Genomic DNA, 25732 nt, shown 5'->3' with positions numbered 1-25732 from the left:
GGAATACTGTTATCATGTCTCCCCTAGTCCTTCTTTTCCTTAAATGAGACTTACCCAGTTCCTGCTACCATTTTTCATGTTTTAGGCCTCTAGTCCCTTAATTATCTTTGTTGCTCTTCTCTGCACTCTTTTTAGAGTCTCAACACCTTTTTTACATCGTGGCGACCAAAACTAAATGCAGTATTCCAAGTGTGGCCTTCTTGCCACTTTCTTCCATCAATGGATCAATTGTTTCGTTGACTTTTTTCTTGTTTCTTACATGTTGTGGGCGGCTAACAGCAGTAATAAGTGGGTTTTCCTTCCGGTTTGACCGTTTGGTCATTCTTTTCACCTACCAGGCTTCAGAAAGGCCTGTGTGCATGCGCAGGGGCAGTGCAGGGGGCTGCGTATGTGGGGGGAGGGGAGGGGTATGTACACACATGCTAGCACGCGCACACACACGCTTTTTGTCACGTGAACCAAAAAAGGTTCACCATCATTGGTATAGACTCCAGTGATGGCAAACTTTTTTCCCCTCGGGTGCTTAAAAAACCTGCGTGCACGCTTTTGCACATGTGAGAGTGCCCACAGCCATAGTTCAATCCCTGGAGAGGGCAAAAAAAGCTTCCCTCACACCCAGAGGCCCTTTGAAGGCCGGAAACAGCCTGTTTCCCAACTTCTGATGGGCCCAGCAGGCCCGTGTTTTGCCCTCCTCAGGCTCCAAAGGCTTCCCTGGAGCCGGGGCTGGGTAAAAAACTCTCCCCATCCCACCGGAGGCTCTCTGGAAGCCAAAAGTACCCTCCCAGAGCCTCTGCACAAGCCAAAAATCAGCTGGCCGACACACACATGCACATTGGAGCTGAGCTAAGTCAACGGCTTGCGTGCCAGCAGATATGGTTCTGTGTGCCACCTGTGGCACCCGTGCCATAGATTTGCCATCACTGGTATTTATTTATTTATTGGATTTGTATGCTGCCCCTCTCCAGAGACTCAGGGCGGCTAACAGCAGTAATAAGGCGGCGTACAATAATAATCCAATACTAAAAACGATTAAAAACCCATTAATATAAAAACAAAACAAAACCATAGGTATAGACTTATGGCAGTCATCCCCCCCTTTAATATTGACCCAAATGCATTCAATATAATTTTTGTCATTGTTGTGCTCTATTTTTTGTAGAGATGTAGTTATTTCTTCTATATATTCTTATGATGGTGTATTGAATCCCAGTATGGTCTATTCAGCTCCTCAGTTAGCTCTTCCTCACTGCTTAGAATCAGATCTAAGATGCTGATCCTCCTGCCTCATCTTTTGGAAAATATAACCATATTTTGGAAACTAGCATATTCATTAATAGTTCTTATTACTGCATTTCCACAGGCATTCATAGAGACTATGTTTACAAGCAAAGCACCAGTGGACGAAGCCTTTCTATATGCTAAGGTATGTGCTTTTTTGCATTGTGGAAATAGTCCTTCACTGTAATCTGACAACCAGTTTTTAGGTTGTACAGTGATCTCTCGGTAAGCGCGGGGGTTACGTTCCAAGACCTCCCGCGCTAACCGATTTCCGCGTTATACTGGATGCGGAAGTAAAAACCACCATCTGCGCATGTGCGCCATTTTTTTCATGGCCGCACATGCGCAGATGGTGGAGTTTGCGTGGTGGGCGGCGGGGGAAGACCAAGGGAAGGTTCCTTCAGCCGCCCAACAGCTGATCTGCTCCGCAGCGCGGAAGCAGCGAGGAGCCGAAGATGGGGTAAAGGCAAAGGGGAAACCCCATCTTCGGCTCCTCGCTGCTGCCGCGCTGCGGAGCGGATCAGGTGTTGGGCGGCTGAAGGAACCTTCCCTTGGTCTTCCCGCCGCCCAGGCAAAGGGGAAACCCCAAGATCGCTTGCCGCTTGCCGCTTTGCAGCTTGGAGCCTTGCTTCGCCTCCTTCGCTGCAATAGGCAAGCGGCAAGCGATCTTGAGAAAGAGAGAGAAAGGAGGGCGACTTGCCAGTCCACGCCCCCCTGGATGAACAGCCTCGCATGGCCCCAGCGCCGGGCTCCGCTGTTGCCTCCGCCCCCATTCGGCTCTGCAGCTGAGAGGCCTTCCCGGCAGAGCCCTCCCCAACAGCTCCCGCCGCCAGCGCAAAAAAGAAAAGAAAAAAAAATCCCCAAAAGAGGCAGGCACAAAGCGGGGGCACAAGGGGAGCTGCCCGGCAGAGGTTGCTTTTTTTCTTCTCGTGGGCAAGTGGAGGGGGGGGAGAGAGAAGGGAGGAAGAGAGTGTGAGAGAGGAAGAAAGAGAGAGAGAAATGATAGAAAAAAGGGGAGAAAAAAGAGAAATGAGAAAATGATTGAAGCATAGTGACAGGAAAGAAAGAGAAAGAGACAGAGAAGTGACTCTTGGTGATGACGTATGACATCATCGGGTGGGAAAAACCGTGGTATAGCAAAAAAACCGTGGAGTATTTTTTAATTAATATTTTGTGAAAAACCGTGTTGTAGCGTTTCGCACTAATCGAGACCGTGCTAATCGAGGGATCACTGTATTCACATGTAATGCATATGCTCACATAACACAGTGTTTCCCAACCGTGGCAACTTGAAGATATTTGGACTTCAACTCCCAGAATTCCCCAGCCAGCGAATGCTGGCTGGGGAATTCTGGGAGTTGAAGTCCAAATATCTTCAAGTTGCCAAGGTTGGGAAACCCTGACATAACATATGATAGGTTTCAATTAATCCTCATGTTGACACTTAATTTAGAACTTGGACATCCCTCCAGAATGGATACCAAAGTAGGAGAATATTAAGAGAGAGACCAGGATTTTAATAAAGCATAGAAAAGATTTATTAAGAATATGACTCAGCACTTACACACAGTAAATCCCACTGGACCTGTGGTATATTTTTGAATAGACGTGTGTAGGGCAGTGTTTCCCAACCGTGGCAACGTGAAGCTATCTGGACTTCAACTCCCAGAATTCCCCAGCCAGCATTCGCTGGCTGGGGAATTCTGGGAGTTGAAGTCCAAAGAGCTTCAAGTTGCCAAGGTTGGGAAACACTGGTGTAGGGGACTATTGATAACCTTTCATCTGAACCATGTAGATGATTTTGCTCTTCAGGCACTAATTATATTCTACTTCCTGAACATTATCTTTCCTTAAAGAATACTTGTTATGAAATGGAGATTTCAAGGAAAAAATAGTGCAAATGAAAAGTGTTATTTAATGTATTTGCACATTTTAATTTAGAAGCAATTTTCCCTACAAACATTCTCCTACACATGTATAGTATCCAAAAAAATACATTTTGGTTCTAATTAACAGTTGAGAGTGCCAACAGCCACCCCCTCAAACGTAATGAAAATGTGAGAAATAGGAAAAAACTAAGGTCTCTTCTTTTTCAAAGGAACAAATTTGAGTAGGCAATACAGTCTAACACAACCTAAAAAAAAAATGAATGAGGTAAGTGCCTCTTTCATCTAATGAAAAAAATCCTTGGCGGGTTTGCTACTCTTGTGGATATGTATCCAGAGAAGGATAAATATAAAGGGGGGGGGGAGGGAAAGAGAATTGGGCATAGATAGAAGCACCTAAGAAAAACTATCTATCTGCAGTCAGGCGGTAGGGAAAGCAAGTAGGATGCTTGGCTGCATAGCTAGAGGTATAACAAGCAGGAAGAGGGAGATTATGATCCCGCTATACAGTGATCTCTCGATTATCGCGAGGGTTACGTTCCAAGACCTCTCGCGATAATCGATTTTTCGCGATATAGTGGAAACACCATCTGTGCATGCGCGCCCTTTTTTTCCCATGGGCCGCGCATGCGCAGATGGTGGAGCCGGTGGCTGGGGAGGTGGATTCGCCGCCCCCACCAGCCCTTCCTGCTCTGGGTCAGAGCCGCGGAAACCTTCGGCTTGCCGAGGCTGCGTCTGACCCCCTTGAAGCAAGGCTCCAAGCTCGCCTGCTGCCGCCGCCACTACGCCTCCGCCGCCTCAGCCACCCCCTCTGCTCTGCAGGGACCTCGCATGCCTCGCATTCTCCTCGGCGGCGGCCAAGCGGCAGGTTTACAGTAATGGGAGACCAAAGGCGAAAAAAGAAAAGAAAAAAAAATCCCCAAAAGAGAGGGACAAGAGGCAGGCACAAAGCGAGGACACAAGGGGAGCTGCCCGGCAGAGGTTGCTTTTTTTCTTCTTGTGGGTAAGTGGAGGGGTGGGAGAAGGAAAGAGAGAGAGAGCAGAGTGGAATAAAGAGAGAAAACCGCGGACATATTTTTAATTTATTATTTTTTGAAAAATCACGGTATAGCGTTTCGCGAAGATTGAGATCGCGAAAATCGAGGGACCACTGTATAGAATGCTGGTGAGACCACATTTGGAGTACTGTGTTCAGTTCTGGAGACCTCACCTACAAAAAGATATTGACAAAATTGAACGGGTCCAAAGACGGGCTACAAGAATGGTGGAAGGTCTTAAGCATAAAACGTACCAGGAAAGACTTAACGAACTCAATCTGTATAGTCTGGAGGACAGAAGGAAAAGGGGGGACATGATCGAAACATTTAAATATATTAAAGGGTTAAATAAGGTCCAGGAGGGAAGTGTTTTTAATAGGAAAGTGAACACAAGAACAAGGGGACACAATCTGAAGTTAGTTGGGCAAAAGATCAAAAGCAACATGAGAAAATATTATTTTACTGAAAGAGTAGTAGATCCTTGGAACAAACTTCCAGCAGACGTGGTAGATAAATCCACAGTAACTGAATTGAAACATGCCTGGGATAAACATATATCCATCCTAAGATAAAATACAGAAAATAGTATAAGGGCAGACTAGATGGACCAGGAGGACTTTTTCTGCCGTCAGACTTCTATGTTTCTATGTTTGCTTTTGCTGTTTTAAAACAATCACCAAGTTCTTGGTAGTTTTTTCCTGAACAAAAATGAGACATGTTATATACCAGTGATGGTGAACCGATGGCACGGGTGCCACAGGTGGCACGTGGGGCCATATCTGCTGGCGTGTGAGCTGTTGCCCTACCTCAGCTCCAGCACGTATGTGCGCACCGGCTAGCTGATTTTCAGTTCACACGGAGGCTCTGGGAGGGCATTTTTGGCTTCTGGAGGGCCTCCAGGAGGATGGGATGTCAGGATTAAGCATATCCTGAGGTAATATCTCAGTGCAGAAGGGAGGCCTACGTAGAGAACGCTGAGTCATTCTGAGGCAATTAAGCATGCAGGGAGAGGGCATTTTTGCCCTTCCCAGGCTCCAGGAAAGAGCCGGGGTGGCGCAGCAGGTAGAGTGCTGTACTGCAGGCCACTGAAGCTGACTGCAGACCTGAAGGTCAGCGGTTCAAATCTTATCACCGGCTCTAAGAATTCAAGAGTTAAAGAGATGAGAAGAAAATTTTTACATAAATGGTATTATACACCGGCACAACTTGCACACTTCCAGGGGAAAGGGAAAGGTAATTGCTGGCATGGTTGCCAAAAGAAAGGAATTTTCATGCATATGTTCTGGGAGTGTGTTGAAGTTCAGAAATTTTGGAAGGAAGTGCAGATGCTAAATATTAATTGGATAATTACAAAAGATATAGTGATATTAATTAAACAAAGAGAACTAAGAGGTTTTAAAGAAATAAAAACGGCAGCACTGGAAAGCGCTCAAGGGGTAGTGGTATTGGGTTGGAAAGAGTATAAAATGGACATTACAGAACTGGTACTGGTACATGGTGGATCACATTCATTTTGAAATCATGGAAATAAGATTAAACAATTTTGATGAAAATAAATTGGAGAAGCTGATGGTACGATGGAATAAGGTGAAAGAGTATATGTTGAGTAGAATTTGCGACGAAAATGTGAAAAATAAACTCCAATCACTCTTTGAATAGTAAATAAATGCAAATTAGAGCTAAGGAAATAAAAGAACATAATCTAGTAATATTTGAACCCCCCGCAATTGGTGGTAGTGGTGGTGGGCATTGTCAGTCGGGTGATGGGCACATGCACTGTGCACTGTTTTATGTTTGTTTCATGTAACCTTATGTGCAAAACCAATAAAAATATATTAAAAAAAAAAAAATCTCATCACCGGCTCAAGGTTGACTCAGCCTTCCATCCTTCCGAGGTGGGTAAAATGAGGACCCGGATTGTGGGGGCAATAGCCTAGCTCTGTTAAGAAGTGCTATTGCTAACATGTTGTAAGCCGCCCTGAGTCTAAGGAGAAGGGCGGCATAAAAATTGAATGAATAAATACATAAATAAATACATAAATACATAAATAAATAAATAAATAAAAAATGGGCCTACTGGGCCCACCAGAAGTTGGGAAACAGGCTGTTTCTGACCTCCAGAGGGCTTCTAGGAGGGCAGGGGAGGCAATTTTCGCCCTGGGTGTGGGCACCTGTGCAGGCACAATAGTGTGTGCACACATGCTTTCGGCATCCGAGAGAAAAAACTTTCGCCATCACTGTTATATACATTTGCTTTCCATAGCATATTAGGGTTTTTTAGTTCACGTACTGTAGGAGAGAAGAGAAATATATGGCTTTGCTAAACAACATAATTCCTCTCCGCTGATTGCAATATCTGAGGCTGTTAGGTATTTTACTTAAGCAAAACTTTACTTATGGGTTGATATACTACAGTATATTTCCTTCAAGGAGCTAAGAATGCCTTTTATATCAGGGGTGTCAAACTCACGTCATCACGGCAGCGTCACATGATGTATTGGGACTTTTCCTTCCTTTGCTAAATTGGGCTTAGGCATGGCCAGTGCATGACACATCCGCCCTGCGGGCTGGGAGTTTGACAGCCGTGTTTGTTTGTTTGTTTGTTTGTTTGTTTATTTATTTATTTATTTATTTATTTATTTATTTATTTGTTTATTTATTTATTTATTCGATTTTTATGCCGCCCTTCTCTTTAGACTCAGGGGGGCTTACAACATGTTAGCAATAGCACTTTTTAACAGAGCCAGCCTATTGCCCCCACAATCTGGGTCCTCATTTTACCCACCTTGGAAGGATGGAAGGCTGAGTCAACCTTGAGCCGGTGATGAGATTTGAACCGCTGACCTACAGATCTATAAGTCAGCTTCAGTGGTCTGCAGTACAGCACTCTACTTGCTGCACCACCACGGCTGATTTATATGGTTATATGGTTGCTCATTTTTTTTGTCTTGACAACAAACTATGATATAGATCCATTAAAGATAGTCCTTATTCAACAACAGTAATTGGGATCATAATTTCCATTGCTAAGTGATACAGTCATAAAGCACAGTGACACCTGTCTGTTACTTAGCAATGGAAATCATGGCATTTTCCATTGATGATAAATGAATCATGGCAAGTCGTTAAGCAAGGATCTCGTGTAGTCCCCTTTTGTGAACTCCTGCCAGTTTTCCCATTGACTTTGTAGGAAGATGGCAAAGAAGGATGCAAATGGTGATTATGTGACTACAGTGATACTGCAGTTGTTGTAAGTACAGTCATGAGTACCATTCATTCATGCAGTGTTGTAAGTTTGAACAATCATAAATGATTGTTAAGCGAGAACCACCTGACTTGAGAAAGCAGAATTAAGTCTTCCTATTCAAACATACAATATTTTTTTAAAATAAATTTTTATTGGTTTTTTAAAAGTTAACATAAAACAAACATATAACAGTGCACAGTGCATGTGCCCATCACCTAACAACAACACACACCCCATCACCCCCACCACCCATACAAGAGGATTCAAAAAAATTTAATTGTTTATCTATTGTTCCTTCCTTGGCTCTATCTTGTTCTAGTATTACTAAAAGAGTGATTGCAATTTATTTTTCATATTTACATCACAGATTCTACTTAACATATAGTCTTTTACCTTGTTCCATCGCACCATCAGCTTCTCCAATTTATTCTTATCAAAATTATTTAATCTTATTTCCATAATTTCAAAATGTATGTGATCCACCATATACCAGTACCAATTTTTTAATGTCCATTTTGTAGAATCTTTCCATCCTAATACCATCACCGCTTGAGCACTTTCCAGTGCTGCGGTTTTAATTTCCTTAAATTCTCCTAGTTCTCTATATTTGATTAAAATTGCTATTTCTTTTGTAATAATCCAGTTAATGTTTAACATTTTATTAATTTCATTCTGGACTACATTCCAGAATTTCTGAATTTCTGCACACTCCCAGATCATATGCATAAAAATTCCTTTTTTTTGGCATCCGTGCCAACATATGCCCTTCTCTTTCCCCTGGAAGTGTGCAATTTGTGCAGGTGTGTAGTACCATTTATGTAAGATTTTTCTTCTCATCTCTCTAACTCTCGTATTTTTAATCTTGTATATATTTTCTATTCAAACATACAATATATCCCATATAGAATGCAGCTGCGAGAGCAATCATGGGCTTTTCCAAATATGCCCATGTTACTCCAACACTCTGAAGTTGGTTGCCGATCAGTTACCGGTCACAATTCAAAGTGTTGGTTATTACCTATAAAGCCCTTCATGGCACCGGACCAGGATATCTGCGAGACCGCCTTCTGCCGCACGAATCCCAGCGACCGGTCAGGTCCCACAGAGTTGGTCTTTTCCGGGTCCCGTCGACTAAACAATGTCGTCTGGCGGGACCCAGGGGAAGAGCCTTCTCTGTGGCGGCCCCGACCCTCTGGAATCAGCTACCTCCAGAGATTAGAACTGCCCCTACCCTCCTTGCCTTTCGTAAACTCTTTAAAACCCACCTCTGTCGTCAAGCGTGGGGGAACTGAGACATCTCCCCCTGCCTATGTAGTTTTTGTGCATGATATGACTGTATGTATGTTTTTTATATTGGGGTTCTTTGCTTTTAGATTTTTAAATGTACAAGTGTTATTTTAGATTTTGAATTATTAGATTTGTCAATGTATACTATTTTTGTTACTGCTGTGAGCCGCCCCGAGTCTGCGGAGAGGGGCAGCATACAAATCTAATTAATAATAATAATAATAATAATAATAATAATAATAATAATATACTTTGCTAGTTTGCTGGCCCAAGTATGGGCATCGGCAGAGGCTTTGTGAGAAAGGACTCGTATCTGCATTTATTTCAACAATTAATGGATTATTTTATTTCCAGTTTGAATTTGAGTGCCGGGCTCGTGGTGCTGATATTTTAGCTTACCCCCCTGTGGTTGCTGGAGGCAACAGGTCCAATACCTTGCATTATGTGAAAAACAATCAACTTATCAAGGTAACTGAATAAACTCTGCAACATAATAGTATTATTATCCACTGAACCCCTCCAAAAGAAATAAATGAAGCTGTTCTGCAACAAGAGCCATAGCACTTAGATTTATATATCGCTTTACAGCCCTCTAAGCAGTTTACAGAGTCAGCATATTGCTTCCAGCAGTTTGGGTCCTCATTTTACCCTCGGAAGGATGGAAGGTACTATATTAACTAAGCCATTGAAGAAGGTTGGAATGGAACTGCATTTAAAAGAGGATATAATCCTGTTTCCAAGTATCTTCTTAAACTGAGTAGACCATAACCAGTTCTACTGCATTCTAGTGTGTTTCTGACTATCCGATATTCCTAGGGGTAAAAATCTACTTCCTCATTCTACGGAGTAGAACAAAGAAATTTAGAAACAATCTTAAAGCTGTACTGCCTATAAATCGTTTAAGAAAGAAATATGGGGATTTTTGTAAAGAATATAAAAGCAATATAAAATCTCCGAACAGGTTTTGCAGCATGGCCAATAATATCGGCCACTATTCATGTGATTTGGCTGATTTAGGTACTTAATTCATGAGAAAAATGAATTTTTCAGGAGTCCTTCTCTTCGCCTCCTTCCCCATCAATGTGGTTGATGAATATGGCTGCTATTGGCAGTGAAGAGCTACCAAAATTTTTACTACCACACTGTGGGCATGGCTTATGCAGCATTTTCTTTCAACACCTTTCAGTGCAAACTGGGTGCTCTGGGGTGGAGCTCCATTTTTGCTACCCCACTGCGTTTCCCCCTCTCCCCCAGTCCAGGCAGCAGCCCACCCCTGGCTATTGGCCAATAAAAGTGGGTATGATTAAAAGGTAGCATTTAAGTGAAAGTAAATGAAATTAACATAGCAACACCTGTTAAGTTAGATCAGACTTTCTCATCGTGGTACTTTTCTTTGTGCTGGATTTCAGTTCCCATAATCCAACTGTCAGTTATGGGACAACAGAAGTCAATAATAAATAAGAGTGATGATACTTGGGCGACTTCCTCGATCCACAGCTGACTTTGGACCATATTTCAGCTGTGGTGAGGGGGGCATTTGTCCAAGATTGCCTGGTGCACCGGTTGCGGCCCTATTTGGACAGGGAGTCGCTACTCATAGTCGCTCATGCCCTTATCACCTCGAGATTAGACTACTGCAATGCTCTCTACATGGGGCTACCTTTGAAGAGTGTTCAGAAACTTCAAATCATGCAAAATGCAGCTGCGTAAGCAGCCATGGGCCTTTTTTAGACATGCCCATGTTTCTCCAACACTGCTTGGACTGCATTGCTTGCCAATTGGTTTCCGGACACAATTCAAAGTGTTCATAATGACCTATAAAGCCCTACATGGCATCGGGCCAGATTACTTGGGGGACCGCCTTCTGCCATGTGAATCTCAGCCACCGGTTAGGTCCCACAGAGTTGGCCTTCTCCAGGTCCCGTCAACCAGACAATGTCGCTTGGCAGGGCCAAAGGGAAGAGCCTTCTCTGTGGGGGGCCCAGCCCTCTGGAATCAGCTCCCCCCCCCCGAGATTCGCATTGCCCCCACCCTCCTCACCTTCCTCAAGAGTCTTAAAACTCACTTATGTCGCCAGGCTTGGGGCAATTAGATCTTTGCCCCCTGGCCAATGAATGTTATGTATGGCTGAAGTCTGAATGTGTACGATTGATTTTTAAAATATTGGGGATTTTAGATTAGTTATCTAGTTTAATTCATTGGATTTGCCATTGTATTTCATTGTTTTTTATTAAATGTTATAAGCCGCCCAGAGTCTTTGGAGAGGGTCGGCATATAAATTCAATAAATAAATAAATACATATTAAAATAAGCTGAACATCAAAGCTTGCAAAGAAGAAGAGTGCACTGTAACTATAAAAAGCTACACTTTGCTGAACTATTAGTTGAAAAAGCAAATGTAATTTATCTCACTAAAGATAAATTCCAGGTTTGTTTGTTTGTTTGTTTTAAAAAAAACCTCTTTTACAGCACTATTTAAATGAAATTCTTAAATGCCAAGTAATTGCTTTTTCTTGTGCTCCAGGATGGCGAAATGGTTTTATTGGACGGAGGGTGCGAATACTCTTGTTATGTGAGCGACATTACCCGCACTTGGCCCATCAATGGCAGGTAGGTCCTGTTCCCAGCAAAGGAACATCAAGTTGGTGGCAGTTCCAGATTTTCCTGAAATGTTTCATTATTCTAACTTTGTTGCTTGTATCCTTATAATTTATATTGACTGGTTCCTAATATTATTTGATTGCTTATTTGTATCTGGTGCACCAGTTTGGCCCTATTTGGACAGGGAGTCATTGCTCACAGTTGCTCATGCCCTCATCACCTTGAGGTTCGATTACTGCAACGCTCTCTACATGGGGCTACCTCTGAAAAGTGTTTGGAAACTTCAGATTGTGCAGAATGCGGCCGCGAGAGCCATCGTGGGGCTTCCTAGATTCGCCCACATTTCTGCAACACTCCGTGGCCTGCATTGGCTGCCGATCAGTTTCCGGTCACAATTCAAAGTGTTGGTTATGACCTTTAAAGCCCTGCATGGCATTGGACCAGAGTACCTCCGGAATCGCCTGCTACCGCACGAATCCCAGCGACCGATAAGGTCCCACAGAGTTGGCCTTCTCCGGGTCCCGTCGACCAAACAATGCTGTTTGGCGGGCCCCAGGAAAAGCCTTCTCTGTGGCAGCCCCGGCCCTCTGAAATCAACTTCCCCCGGAGATTAGAACTGCCCCCACACTCCTTGTCTTTCGTAAATTACTCAAGACCCATCTATACCACCAGGCATGGGGGAGTTGAGACACCTTTCCCCCAGGCTTTTTTATATTTATGTTTGGGTATGTATATGTTGTTTGCTTTTTTAAATATGATAGGGTTTTATGTGCTTTTTAATATTAGATTTGTTTTCGCTGGAATATTGTTTTTATTATTGTTGTGAGCCGCTCCGAGTCTTCGGAGAGGGGCGGCATACAAATCTAATAAATTGAATTGAATTGACTATCATTAAGTGTTATGCCATACGATTCTTGATGAACGTATCTTTTCTTTTATGTACACTGAGAGCATATAGACCAAGGCGAATTCCTTGTGTGTCCACTTGGCCAATAAAATTCTATTTTATTCTATTTCTTCATTTCATTATACTTCAGAAATCATCCCCACCAATACTGTCATTGCAGTATTTAGTGCAATGTACTACGGCCATCCTGCTTCCACTGCTCTAGAGTTGAGATATGCTTTAGTTTGTGGTAATGCAAAACCAGATAATTCAGAAAAGTTTGCATATCATTATTTCATTTCACAATGTTAATGGGGAAATGTTATTTATCAATTTCACTCATATTTTCCAAGGTAAAATTAGAGAAAGGATTGAAAATGAGAGGTGTTCGGGTGTGCAATCTTTCACCAACATTTTGGAACAGAACAAATCCAAACGACATTGTGGCAAAATTATTTTGTACATGCATCTCAGCGTTTGATTTTTGCTTTTCTTTCTGTTTAAATCTCACTTGAGCTGATTCGTGTTTTTTTCTTATTGTCAGGTTCACTAGCCCCCAGGCAGAGCTGTACCAGGCTATGCTGGAGGTCCAGAAGTCATGCCTAAGACTTTGTTCTTCAGGTGTGAGCCTCGAAAACATCTACAATTTAATGCTAACTCTCATTGGACAGAAGCTGAAAGAGTTGGGAATCCTAAAGGATAGCACTAGTGAGGCTCAGGTCTTCAAGGTACTTGGTTTCTTTGCATATTATTATTATTATTTTATTATTATTTATTAGATTTGTATGCCGCCCCTCTCCGTAGACTCGGGGCGGCTCACAACAGAATAAAAACAGTTTATAACAAATCAAATAATTTACAGTTTAAAATATTAAAAAAGCCCATTATTAAACAGACACACACACAAGCATACCATACATAAATTGTATAGGCCCGGGGGAGATATCTCAGTTCCCCCATGCCTGATGACAAAGGTGGGTTTTAAGGAGTTTGCGAAAGGTGTGGAGGGTAGGGGCAGTTCTAATCTCTGGGGGGAGCTGGTTCCAGAGAGTCGGGGCGGCCACAGAGAAGGCTCTTCCCCTGGGTCCCGCCAAATGACATTGTTTAGTCGACGGGACCCGGAGAAGGCCAACTCTGTGGGACCTAACTGGTCGCTGGGATTCGTGCGGCAGAAGGCGGTCCTGGAGCTATTCTGGTCCGATGCCATGAAGGGCTTTATAGGTCATAACCAACACTTTGAATTGTGACCAGTAAACCGATTGGCAACCAGTGCAGACTGCGGAGTGTTGGAGTAACATGGGTATATTTAGGAAAGCCCATGATAGCTCTCGCAGCTGCATTCTGCACGATCTGGAGTTTCCGAACACTTTTCAAAGGTAGCACCATGTAGAGAGCGTTACAGTAGTCGAGCCTCGAGGTGATGAGGGCATGAGTGATTCTGAGCAGTGAGTCCCAGTCCAAATAGGGCCGCAACTGGTGCACCAGGCAAACCTCGGCAAACGTCCCCCTCGCCACAGCTGAAAGATGTTTCTCTAATGTGAGCTGTGGATCAAGGAGGACGCCCAAGTTGCGGACCCTCTCTGAGGGGGTTAATAATTCCCCCCCCCAGGGTAATGGACGGACAGATGGAATTGTCCTTGGGAGGCAAAACCCACAGCCACTCCGTCTTATCAGGGTTGAGTTTGAGTCTGTTGACACCCATCCAGACCCCAACAGCCTCCAGACACCAGCACATCAGTTCCATTGCTTCACTGACTGACTGGATTTGGTTTCTTTGCATATCTGTTTAGCCTGATATTTTTCCTGGGTAAAATAACAAGTGAACAGTAAATAAAAAAGAACAATCCTGTAAACCATCCCATTTTAAGTTTTGCAGTTGTAGCTTCCTGCACAAATGCAGGTCTAAAATAAATACAGGTAGTCATAGATTTACAACCTGTCCCCTAAGAATCATTTACAGTTATGATGAACCTCTCTAGAGCTACTTACAATTTATTTTTTGAATTAGAACAGCATCCCTCTCCCCACCAATAATCACACGATCCCATTTTGTGTTTTTGGCAACTGAGTCACCAGTTTTTGGCAAAACCTCACCCCCCCAACCATTGTGGGAAATGAATTTGTTTCATAACCACAGCATTGACTTAACCACTGTTGTAAATACAATTATAAGTTCAAATACAGTCACATTATGCCTCTATTTATGACTATAATTTTAGGCTCAATTTCTGTCATGAATTGAGAAGTACAGTAATACCTCATCTTACAAACTTAATGGGTTCCCGGAGGAGGTTCGTAAGGCGAAAGGTTCATAAGACGAAACAATGTTTCCCATAGGAAACAATGTAAAATAAATTAATGTGTGCAAGAAAAAAACAACGCAAAAACGCCGCCGCCCGGCTGTCACCTTTTGAAACAGCCGGGCGCTTCTCAGCATTTTCCCGAATGCCAAACCTGGAAGTTCGGCAAAAGTTCGGGTTCAGGTGGCCGCTGAGAAGCCCCGCCGCCCGGCTGTCATCTTTTGAAACAGCTGGGGGGGCTTCTCGACGTCCAAACCCAAACTTTTGTCGAACTTTCGGGTTTGGCATTCGGGTTCAAGAGGACGCCGAGAAGCCCCCCAGCTGTTTCAAAAGGCGACAGCCAGGCGGCGGGGCTTCTCGGCGGCCACCCGAACTTTTGCCGAACGTCCGGGTTTGGCGTTTGGGTGGCAGGTTCGTAAGGCGGAAAAAGTTCGTAAGAAAAGGCAAAAATTTTCCGAACCCCAGGTTCGTATCTCGGAATGTTCGTATGGCATGGGGTTCGTATCACGAGGTACTGCTGTACCTACATTGGTGACAAGTCAAAGGTTATCAGCAGTACAGTATCTCTTTCATCCAGCAGGTGGCAGACCATTTAGATTTTTAAAAATTATTTGTGTGCATGTGGGTGTGTGTGTGGGTGTGTGTGTAAGCATACATATAAAAGCACTGCCTAACAAGGCAAGTAGCCCATATTCAAATCCTAGAAGGGTATGGTTAGCTGATGAGAGGTAAACAGCTTTAAACAGTTCTATATTAGTATCCCATTATTTCTTTATCATTTCTTTGTAACTTTGATATTCACATGTATGTATGTAACATATTTTTACTGATAATGAAAAGGAAGGGAGACTAGTATAGATCTATTTCGAGCTCCTTTGCTCTCTTCAACCAGTCATACCCTTACCGAGATTTGAATCTGTGAGGTCTGCCTTGCAAGGCAGCAGCTTTAACCTCTAGATCACAGGATCTCTTCTACTCAGCTTTGTACCAGGGAAGAGCCATATATATTTTTCTGTCGAATAACCCTGGTATACCCAAATATGGGAGGGAGCACCCTTTTGCTTATCCGCCCTTTCAGGGGCTATATACAAGGCAGATAAATTTTTGTATAGCTGACAAACTATATTCTTATATGTGTAACATATTTTTGGTGATAATGAAAAGGAAGGGAGACTAGTGGAGATCTATGTCAAGTAGACTAATTATTTAAAGGATATTCTATATTATATCCTTAATTTTAAAAATTCAGCAAAAACGTGTGACATATATATATGAAGGTCTTGGCATATTCGGGTTTCTTCCCACTGTGTTCACCCTAGAACAAGGACAGAAGCACCAGCCTGAAGATGATGAGTGGGACCTCATCGAAACGTTGCCACTAAATCCCTGAATCCTACACGGAAAGAAACCCAAATATGCCAAGACCTTCATACCTGTACCCATGAAAATCTACGAAAACATATATATATATGTGTGTGTGTGTGTCTGTGTGTGTATCACACGTTTTTGCTGAAAATATATATGGATGTCTTGGCATATTCGGGTTTCTTCCCATGTAGGATTCAGAGATTTCTGGCGACGTTTCGATGAGGTCCTACTCGTCATCTTCAGGCTGGTGCTTCTGTCCTTGTTCTAGGGCGAACACAGCGAGACCTGAGCTGCCTTCCCTCTATAAATACTGGTGGGTGGGTGTGGTGTGCTGGCTCAGCAGCTGAAAACTGAGTTGAAACTTCCAATAGGATTTAAGGGAGAATGGCAGGAAACTGGCCGGGCTTTCATGCCGCTCTCAAATTTCCTGGGAAATTTTTCCGGGCTCAGGTTCTTAAGTAGAAAATGGTTCTTAAGTAGAGGCAAAAAAATATTGAACACCCAGTTCTAATCTAGAAAAGTTCTTAAGTAGAGGCGTTCTTAAGTAAAGGTACCACTGTATATCAAATTTAATAACCTTATTGATTATATATCAATCAGTAAGGTTATTAAATTTGATTGCTAAATTGGGGAGAAAAGTGTTTCATTTTAACATTTTGGTAATGATGGAAGATGTTTTCACATAATTTTTTTTTGCCATGTACATAGAAAAGCGCCTGCTCTAGAAATCTGTTAATGATTCACTTTGATTCAACTTTCCTGTGTAATACTTCCCTGATCTTTCATAGACAACTACGGGTGATAATATTTCAGTACAAGCTCTTTCTACCCATCAATCTCAGAAATTGTGGGACAAATAAAAAATGCATCAAAATGCAACAAAATAAACCTTAAATAGGTATTTAGTCCAGCAATCAAATACTTGCCTGCCTACTGTCTCTAATGAGGCAAGAAAAAACTTGTGGGTCTTTAAAGAGCTGCAACTTTTTGGCATAAACAATATTAGATGGACAGAGTATGGTTTTACATAGTACAACTTCCAATAAAACTACCTTAAATCAATGGATATTTTGAAGTAGTATCAACACACAACCTCCCATGTTGACTGTATGACTGTAACGTGTTGCTTATATCCTAAGATTTTTATTAATATTGCTTCTTCATTGCTTATTTGACCCCTATGACAATCATTAAGTGTTGTACCACATGATTCTTGACAAATGTATATTTTGTTTTATGTACGCTGAGAGCATATGCACCAAGACAAATTCCTTGTGTGTGCAATCACACTTGGCCAATAAAAATTCTATTCTATTCTATTCTTCTGTTTCAACTGGAAAATGTAGGAAAATATTTCATATTAAGTAAAACCAATTGTTATGAGATGTGCTACTTTTGCAAGTTATGTACTGAGAACATTTAAAAATGGAAAGTGGTACTGGACTCTTCCTTTGTTATACTCTAAGAATATTTCTACGTACAGTAATGGCTATCATGATATGATATGTGCACTTCAAGAACATTATTGACCCTCTCAGAGAGGGTCCGCAACTTGGGCGTCCTCCTCGATCCACAGCTCACATTAGAAAACCATCTCTCAGCTGTGGCGAGGGGGGCGTTTGCCCAGGTTCGCCTGGTGCACCAGTTGCGGCCCTATCTGGACCGGGACTCATTGCTCACAGTCACTCATGCCCTCATCACCTCGAGGTTCGACTACTGTAATGCTCTCTACATGGGGCTACCCTTGAAAAGTGTTCGGAAACTCCAGATCGTGCAGAATGCAGCTGCGAGAGCAGTCATGGGCTTACCTAGGTATGCCCATGTTTCACCATCACTCCGCAGTCTGCATTGGCTGCCGATCAATTTCCGGTCACAATTCAAAGTGTTGGTTATGACCTTTAAAGCCCTTCATGGCATTGGGCCAGAATACCTCCGAGACCGCCTCCTGCCGCACGAATCCCAGCGACCGATTAGGTCCCATAGAATGGGCCTTCTCCGGGTCCCGTCAACTAAACAATGTTGGTTGGCGGGCCCCAGGGGAAGAGCCTTCTCTGTGGCGGCACCGGCTCTCTGGAACCAACTCCCCCCGGAGATTAGAACTGCCCCTACTCTTCCTGCCTTCCGTAAACTCCTTAAGACCCACCTTTGCCGTCAGGCATGGGGAAATTAAACATCTCCCCTGGGCATGTTTAATTTATACATGGTATGCTTGTGTGTGTGTCTGTTATTACATGGGGTTTTTCTTAAATCTTTAAATATTTTAATTAATTGGATTTTGTGACTGTTTCACTTGTTGTGAGCCGCCCCGAGTCTTCGGAGAGGGGCGGCATACAAGTCCAAATAATAAATAAAATAAATAAATAAAAAAAATAGACCAGCTGCTTAGCAAAGTGATGTATATTGCTGCTTCTTGAGACCTTTCCCTATTCTGATTTGTGAAATTCACGGCAACTGAAAAGTTTCTTATCCCTGTAAGAACAACCTACTTGATATTCACGCTGGTCTGCTGTAAAAAGTGGTGAGGTTTTGAACAAGAAACTAAGCTTAGGTCAAAATGGTTTTGAATAACCATTGCATAAAATTTGGGCAAGGTACTGAAATAAGTGATGGCCTCACAATGCCACGTAATATTATTTTTTTACCCACAGAGGAACCTGCCAGCTAAAAGATCAAAGGTACCTTGGAACTCAAAACAAACACTATTTGCCTTTAATGCCAAACTGATTGTCATTTATATATTTTGCTTAAAAGAGTCTGTTGCCCTTACAGCAAACAACAAATTTGATAGATTCAAGGCAGAAGATGGTGCCCGCACAAAAAATAATAAGTGTATTTATAAGTAAGAACAACCAATTAATGTTATATTTCCTTTTCACTGTATGTTTCTGGCACATTTTGTGCTGAAGAATATCCATCCAACATTAGTCCAAATTTTGCTTGTTTTAGGAATGTATTATTTTTTGCCTCATAGGCTGTTCGGAAATACTGTCCACATCATGTAGGACATTATCTGGGAATGGATGTTCATGATACACCTGATGTATCCCGATCAACTCTCCTCCAACCAAGGATGGTGATCACCATTGAGCCAGGTAAAATAGTGAACTGGTGAAATCAATATAAAAAGATGTGTGTCTATCTGTGTATTTTGAAAAGAAGAATGCCGGGAGGAGGCATGACCAATGGAGTTTCCCCTCGCTCCATAGGGGAACTCCAATATCAGCGCTGTTTGGAGACCAGGTTTGGAGATATCAGCATTGTTCAGAACCAGGTTATAACCCTGTAGGGTGGGGGAAAAGAGGGGTACTTGCCGGTATGCTGTGGGTGGTGGCAAACCCTCTCAGCGAGCCAGCTCACCACCATCCCTTGGCCTGCGGCAATCAGAAGACAACATTTAAGTGTCATCCTAGCTGCGGCGGTCACATAGCCAGGATTGAATTGTGAGATTGGAGCCGGGGTAGTGCAGCAGGTAGAGTGCTGTACTGCAGGCCACTGAAGCTGACTTGTAGATCTGAAGGTCAGCGGTTCAAATCTCATCACTGGCTCAAGGTTGACTCAGCCTTCCATCCTTCCGAGTTGGGTAAAATGAGGACCTGGATTGTGGGGGCAATACGCTGGCTCTGTTTAAAAAGTGCTATTGCTAACATGTTGTAAGCCACCCTGAGTCTAAGGAGAAGGGCGGCATAAAAATTGAATAAATAAATAAAATAAAATAAAATAAAAGCTAAAGTTGTCCTGGAGAGGGTGAAGGAAACAGAGGCTGGTGAGCGATATCGCCAAAAGAAAAGTGAAAGAAATACTTTAATATTTAAAGGGGAACAAAAGGACCGGAAATTAAGGAGTGGCTGCTTAGCATGTGGATACAATGGAACAATAAGATTAAAGGGATCTATAACTAAAGACCAATTACCAAAGATTTGGAACTTTGTTTTAAAAAAATTGGTGGAGGTGTAAGAAATTTGGAAGATAAATTTGGGAGAAATAACTTGAAAATCGGAATTGATTCAAAAAATGGAAAAATGAAAACAGGAAAGGCAGAGCTGGCAGATCAGAACAGAAGATACCATCTGGTGGTTGGAGGAATTACCGTAGTGGTAGAACATTCTTATGGATACTTGGTCAGCTGCTGACCTTGAAAGATTTGAAAGCTTAAAAGCTGAGGAAATTTAAAACAGATTGCAAATTTGTTAGTGTCTGAAAGAAAATGTTTGGACTGTTTTAGATAAGAATGACCTTGAATAGATGTAAACAATAAGAGGAACAGAAGGACTTGGATTTTTAACTACTAAAATGAAAATTTATAAATTATAAAAGGCTGTGGAATATATACTATTAGCAATTGAACAGATTGTGTAAATTTAGTGATTTGTGACTTCAAGATATGGAGACAAACGATTATTAAGGAATGATGACACCTCTGAATGACTTTTGAAAACAGGTTGAACCTGTCTAATTTTTATTTATTTATTTTTAATCTGAGAACTGTGATTTTAAAGTCATGGAGGAAATTGATTACAAAGAGTTGGTTGGATTCTTTAAAGATCTTCTTAATGATCTCAGAAGATCTCTTAGAATTGAAATACTTGAGAAAGGAAAGAATGAAGCAGAACTCCAAAAAATGGAGAAGATAACAGAAGAAAAGAAGATTGATGAAAATATTATAAATGATGATGAAAAGAGAAAGAATATTGATAATGAACCACTGACTAGTGACTATGCTGATGAATATATTGAACCTTATAATGATTCCACTTATAGTGATAAAAGAGAAAAAGATATTAAAATGATTATGATGATGATTTTGAGATACAAGGTTATAATGTATCATCATATAATAGATGATTGATAATAATGATTTTGAGATACATAAGGTTATAAAAGGAATAAAAAAATAGAGAGATACAGAAAGTATATTTAAGAAAGAGAAAAAGTCTGGGGAAAGAACTTTTTGGCATAAAGGTAAAAAAAAAAGAAAAGGAAGAAGTTATGGAAATGGGGATGGAGACAATATATAAAAAGGAAATAGTTAATAAATTAAAAGGAAACGGATATTTAAATGCTATAGAAATGGGTTTTTTTCTTCTTGTTCTTCCCTATATTATACGTACTATCCTAGATTTAATTGTTACAGGAATGTTAATGGTTTAGAATTACTTTATTAGAATTATTATTATTAATTATTTTATTAAGAGTTAAGAGTTTCCTGCTTTTTTTATACAGGTTGATTTTGTATAGTAGATGGATGAATTGATAATGGTGACAGACTAATTTTTGATTCAGTATAGTTAATTATTAGTATAAATGTGGAAAATTAAGAATTAGAGTGGAAATAGATCAAATGAAAAAAAGATACATTTTGATTGTTTATTATTTTATATATGAGATTGGTTTAAATGTATTTGAAAAATCCATTATGCAGAGATTTGAAGAATTAAACGACTTAGAATAAAGTAGATAAAATAATGATTAATACGAGAAGCATTCAAGGAAAATTATATACATGAAGTTTTTATCTTTATGGGGCATTTAGTTATGATAAAATAGGGGATAAGAAAAACAAAGGATGAATAAAAAGATTAAGAAAAGTGAGTAAGCAATATGGCTTAAAATTAAAAGGCAAGAGAAAGAATAACTGTCTTGGTAAATTAAGCAAATAGAAGTCAATTTGGGGGCGGGAGGGGGATTTAATTAATTGTTGGAGAGCCCAAAAGGCAAAATTAGATATTTTTTCTTTTTCTTTTTTTTAGAAGCAGTACTATTTTAGTCAAATATACCTGGAATAAAGTGTTATACATATAGAATTTATGAATGGTTGATTAAAATATATAACTGTGTACTTCATTGTAATATTGCAATGCTTTAAGGTATATTGATTTATGTATATAGTGTTCTGTCGGGCTCTCTGGTAGACTCCTCCCAAAAATTCACAGGTACAAATTTCAGACACACACACACGTTTGAAAATTCAAAACAATGTTCTTTATAATGAAAATTCACTTAAACTAAGCCCTCTTTTGGTATAGCAAAGAGCACTCCTCTCCAACCAAACTGGTAATTGGTACAAGTCCCTTATCAGTTCTGTGATACTTAGCTTGCAGCTGTGAGGCAATTCACAGTCCTTCTTCTTTCACAAAGGGAAACACACTTTGCTCTGGTTCACTTTCAAAGCGTGGAAAAATCAGCACACAAAAAGTCAAAGTCAGTAAAGCAGTCACGAAACACAATGATCAGATAATTCTTCACAATGGCTAAACCCACAGGCTGCTATTTATAGCAGCCTCACTAATTACCACAGCCCCACCCAACCACAGGTGGCCTCATTTTCTTTGATAATAATCTCTCAGTTGTTGTTGCCTATGCATCGCTCTCCGCATGCGTGGATGTATCATTAACTCTTGTTCTGAATCCAAGGAGGAGCTAGATAATTGATCTCCTTCTGAGCTGTGTGCCCCACTCTCCTCCTCCCTATCACTCATGTCTTCTTGGTCAGAGGAGCCTTAATCAGCAGATTCCACGGGGGGGGGGGGGGCAAAACAGGCCTGCATCATGTGGATATCTCCCCCACATCCACAGTCCTTGGGGCAGGAGCTGGGCCAGAGCTAACCACAACATATAGTGGTGGAGAAAAAATGAAAAGAATGAAAAGAAGAATGCCCGGTTTTGCTCCAATCATTTCTCAAAAATTATTTTCAAAAATGTATTCTCAAAAAAATGCTCAAAAATTTCAGTGCAATGGCTTTTCTATTTTGTTTTTAAATAGTTTCAGACACTTAACATACCCTGTCTCTGTTTCTATTATCCACCCCTGTAAATGTGAGAAGGTAGTCATCTTAGAGGCATTGAGAACTATCCAGAAAACGCTGCCACTTGCTTCATAGATTTAACAATGAACAAACAACCTTCATGATCTTTAGTCTGTAGAAAAATAATTCTTAAAAAGGTGCTTAATTGAATTTATATCAGGTTAGAGTAGCTTGTAAAAACTATTCTGGTGTTGTAAGTTTGGCCCAGTGTTTCCACTACTAGTAAAAAATGAAGTTGTATGTATTACATTATATCAATTGGATTAAGGTAGAGATATATTAGCTATCGAGTCTTGACCTGTGGAGATAAAATCTGTCTTTTGTGCTGTGCTTTTTAAACCCTGAAGGAATATACTGTATAGTTTGCAAACTGAATCTGTTAGATTTTGATCAGTACTTTTAATTCCAGGCATTTACATACCTGAAGATGATACAAGTGCCCCTGAACGATTCCGTGGCATAGGAATACGCATTGAGGATGATGTGGTGGTGACAGAGAATGTACCATTGATCTTGTCTGCAGATTGCCCAAAGGAGATCTATGATATTGAACAGGTTTGCAGTTGTAGCCTTTGATTGTTCCTCACTGCCTTGTGTATACTTTGCTCTGGTTTAGATTGGAAAATACACACTCATATATAACAGAGTTTTTCATAACTTGCTATGAAAATTGTTTAACTCATTAGAGTCACTATTAGAAAAATATTACTTGCGAGGAACTGTGTGTAAATATTTTGCAAGGCATAATTACACTATTTAAATAGGAAACTGTACATTACTGTTCAACGTGTATTTTAAAGTTATGTTAATACTAAAACAAAGCTGATGAAACAGAATTCTGGAACCCATCATTTGGTCTATTTCTTTCTCTGCTTATACTGTGATGGTTTTATTTACAGAGATGTACTGAATATCAACTGTACTGACATTTCTCAGACTGCATTGGTGTGTTCTTAACAATTACATTTCAGTTTTAGTTTTTTAGTTGTAAGAACTGAGAAGGAAAAAAGGAGTATATTTCTGGATACAGTAATTTCCAGTGTATAAAAGAAAAGCAAAAACAACCATTTGAAATTAGAAGAGTATTTCCCCTTCTCAGAAGGGCTGCAGTGTTGGGAAATCCATTAATATGAAAATGAAGGTATTACATATAAAGATAAATCCCTGTGTAGAATTAGATGTGGCAAAGCTACCCAGTCCTGCATATACTGATGACTTGGCTTTAGTGATTAATGTCAGTTATAGGTGAAAATGATCTGAGCTCATTTGATAAACTCACAGTGAATCAGACTAGATTCAAGATGCTTATGAATGAAGTTGTGATTACTGTATTTTTCTTTACGAATTCAACCTCTCGTAGGAGATGAGAAGCACAGAAGCACTTTGGGATACAAACTGTGAAAAGTACTGCATTTATATTGAATTACCCTTTTCCTTGACTAAATACATAGAAATGGTAATCCAAAAAGTGGTAACACTCCAGATCCTTTCTGAAGTGATGCAAAGCATCAGGATTTTTTGTATTTGAAATTCTTACAGAATACAGTGGTACCTCTACCTAAGAACGCCTCTACTTAAGAACTTTTCTAGATAACAACCAGATGTTCAAGATTTTTTTGCCTCTTCTCAAGTATCAATTTGCTACTTAAGAACCTGAGCCCGAAAACAATTCCCAGGAAATTTGAGAGCGGCACAAAGGCCGAGCCAGTTTCCTGCCATTCCCCCTTTAATCCTGGCCATCTCGGGCTTTGGCAGTCCAGAGCGAACAAAGCATTTTCCTTTTTCTGGGTGCTTGGAGAGGGCCTGGGTGCTTGGAGAGGGAATAAACCTCTGCCAGCGCCCAGAGAAAAGAAACGCTCCCTTCGCTCTGAGCAGCCCAGAGCAAACGGAGCATTTTCCTTTCTCTGGGGGCTTGGAGAGGGAATAAACCACTTCAGTGTGGTGACTCCCTCACACTGCCTCCCATACACCCAGCGTGAGGTTGCCTCCCGGAGCGTCTGGGCATGGAAAGCAAAAGGGGGCACTTCGACCCGGCCGGATCAACTAGGCTTCAGCCAAACCGAGGAGTCACCACAGTGAAGGAAAGTGCCGGCTACAAAGCAAGCAAACGATAGGAGAGGGGAAGAAAGAGGAAGCAGGTAGCAGCAGCAGCAGCCTTTCGGTCAAAAGAGCAGGAGGTTCCCCCCTCTCGCCCGCCTGGGTTTCTCTCTGGTACAGTGTATGGGAGGCAGCCTCATGCCGGGTGTATGGGAAGCGTGTGCTCCTCCTCGCCACCTCAGAGTCCTCTTTTTTTTTTTTAAGCTTTAAAGTTTGGGTTTTTTAAAATTCTTCTCACCTTACCTTCCTTCGGCAGTGACTGTCCTCTTCCTCCTCCTCCCACCCAAATTCCGAGCTTTTATTTCTTTCCTAATGGGTTTACACACATTATTTGCTTTTACATTGATTCCTATGGAAAAAATTGCTTCTACTTACAAACTTTTCTACTTAAGAACCTGGTCACAGAATGAATTAAATTCTTAAGTAGAGGTACCACTGTACTTTGTGGTATTATGGGTGAGGTCTTAATGCCACATATTATCAGATTTTTAAAAAGTTAAATTGCAAAATCAACCACTTTTGTACAAGTAGAAACGTAAAAATAAGTACATAAGTTCACAAGTGTGATTAAAGCTTAGTACTATTCTAGTTGGGTCAAATCAAATTGTTTACCAGGGAATTTTTATAAAAGTTTAATTGTTACATAATTATCTGGTGAATACTTTTTGTGAAGTGCTTTTTGCATTTTTGAAAGAAAGATGATGTTTGTGTACAATGTATTACAGATGTGAAATATACAAAAGTGTTTTCTTCTAAAAAGAAAAAAAATATGTATTGGTGAAAAATATAATTTCAGCTTACAAAAACCTTTCCCCCCATTGTCAGTTAACCAATTTTCTTCAATATCCTAAAATGAGAATTTTCTAGCCTTTTATCAGTGATAGCCACTGAAGATACTAATCTGTTTTTAACATACATTAAATAACCCATGACCTATTGGAT

At 41.0% G+C, this 25732-nt stretch overlaps 1 protein-coding gene across 3 annotated transcripts in view; it reads left to right on the top strand.

Moving 5' to 3' along the window:
• The window catches only part of XPNPEP3 (X-prolyl aminopeptidase 3), a 39184-nt gene extending 15655 nt beyond the window's left edge, over window positions 1-23529 (top strand). For all 3 annotated transcript variants that reach the window (XM_070756066.1, XM_070756065.1, XM_070756064.1), the window contains 6 exons: window positions 1361-1423; window positions 9090-9203; window positions 11260-11345; window positions 12767-12950; window positions 18862-18982; window positions 23103-23529. In XM_070756066.1, coding sequence (XP_070612167.1) covers window positions 1361-1423; window positions 9090-9203; window positions 11260-11345; window positions 12767-12950; window positions 18862-18982; window positions 23103-23269 — 735 coding nt within the window. In that variant the 3' untranslated portion in view covers window positions 23270-23529. The remainder of the gene's footprint in view (window positions 1-1360; window positions 1424-9089; window positions 9204-11259; window positions 11346-12766; window positions 12951-18861; window positions 18983-23102) is intronic.
• The last annotated feature ends 2203 nt before the right edge of the window (window positions 23530-25732 follow it).

This window comes from Erythrolamprus reginae, chromosome 6, assembly GCF_031021105.1.
Source record: "Erythrolamprus reginae isolate rEryReg1 chromosome 6, rEryReg1.hap1, whole genome shotgun sequence".
In the NCBI taxonomy this organism is placed as follows: domain Eukaryota; kingdom Metazoa; phylum Chordata; class Lepidosauria; order Squamata; family Dipsadidae; genus Erythrolamprus; species Erythrolamprus reginae.
This window is presented reverse-complemented; position numbering and strand designations above follow the sequence as displayed.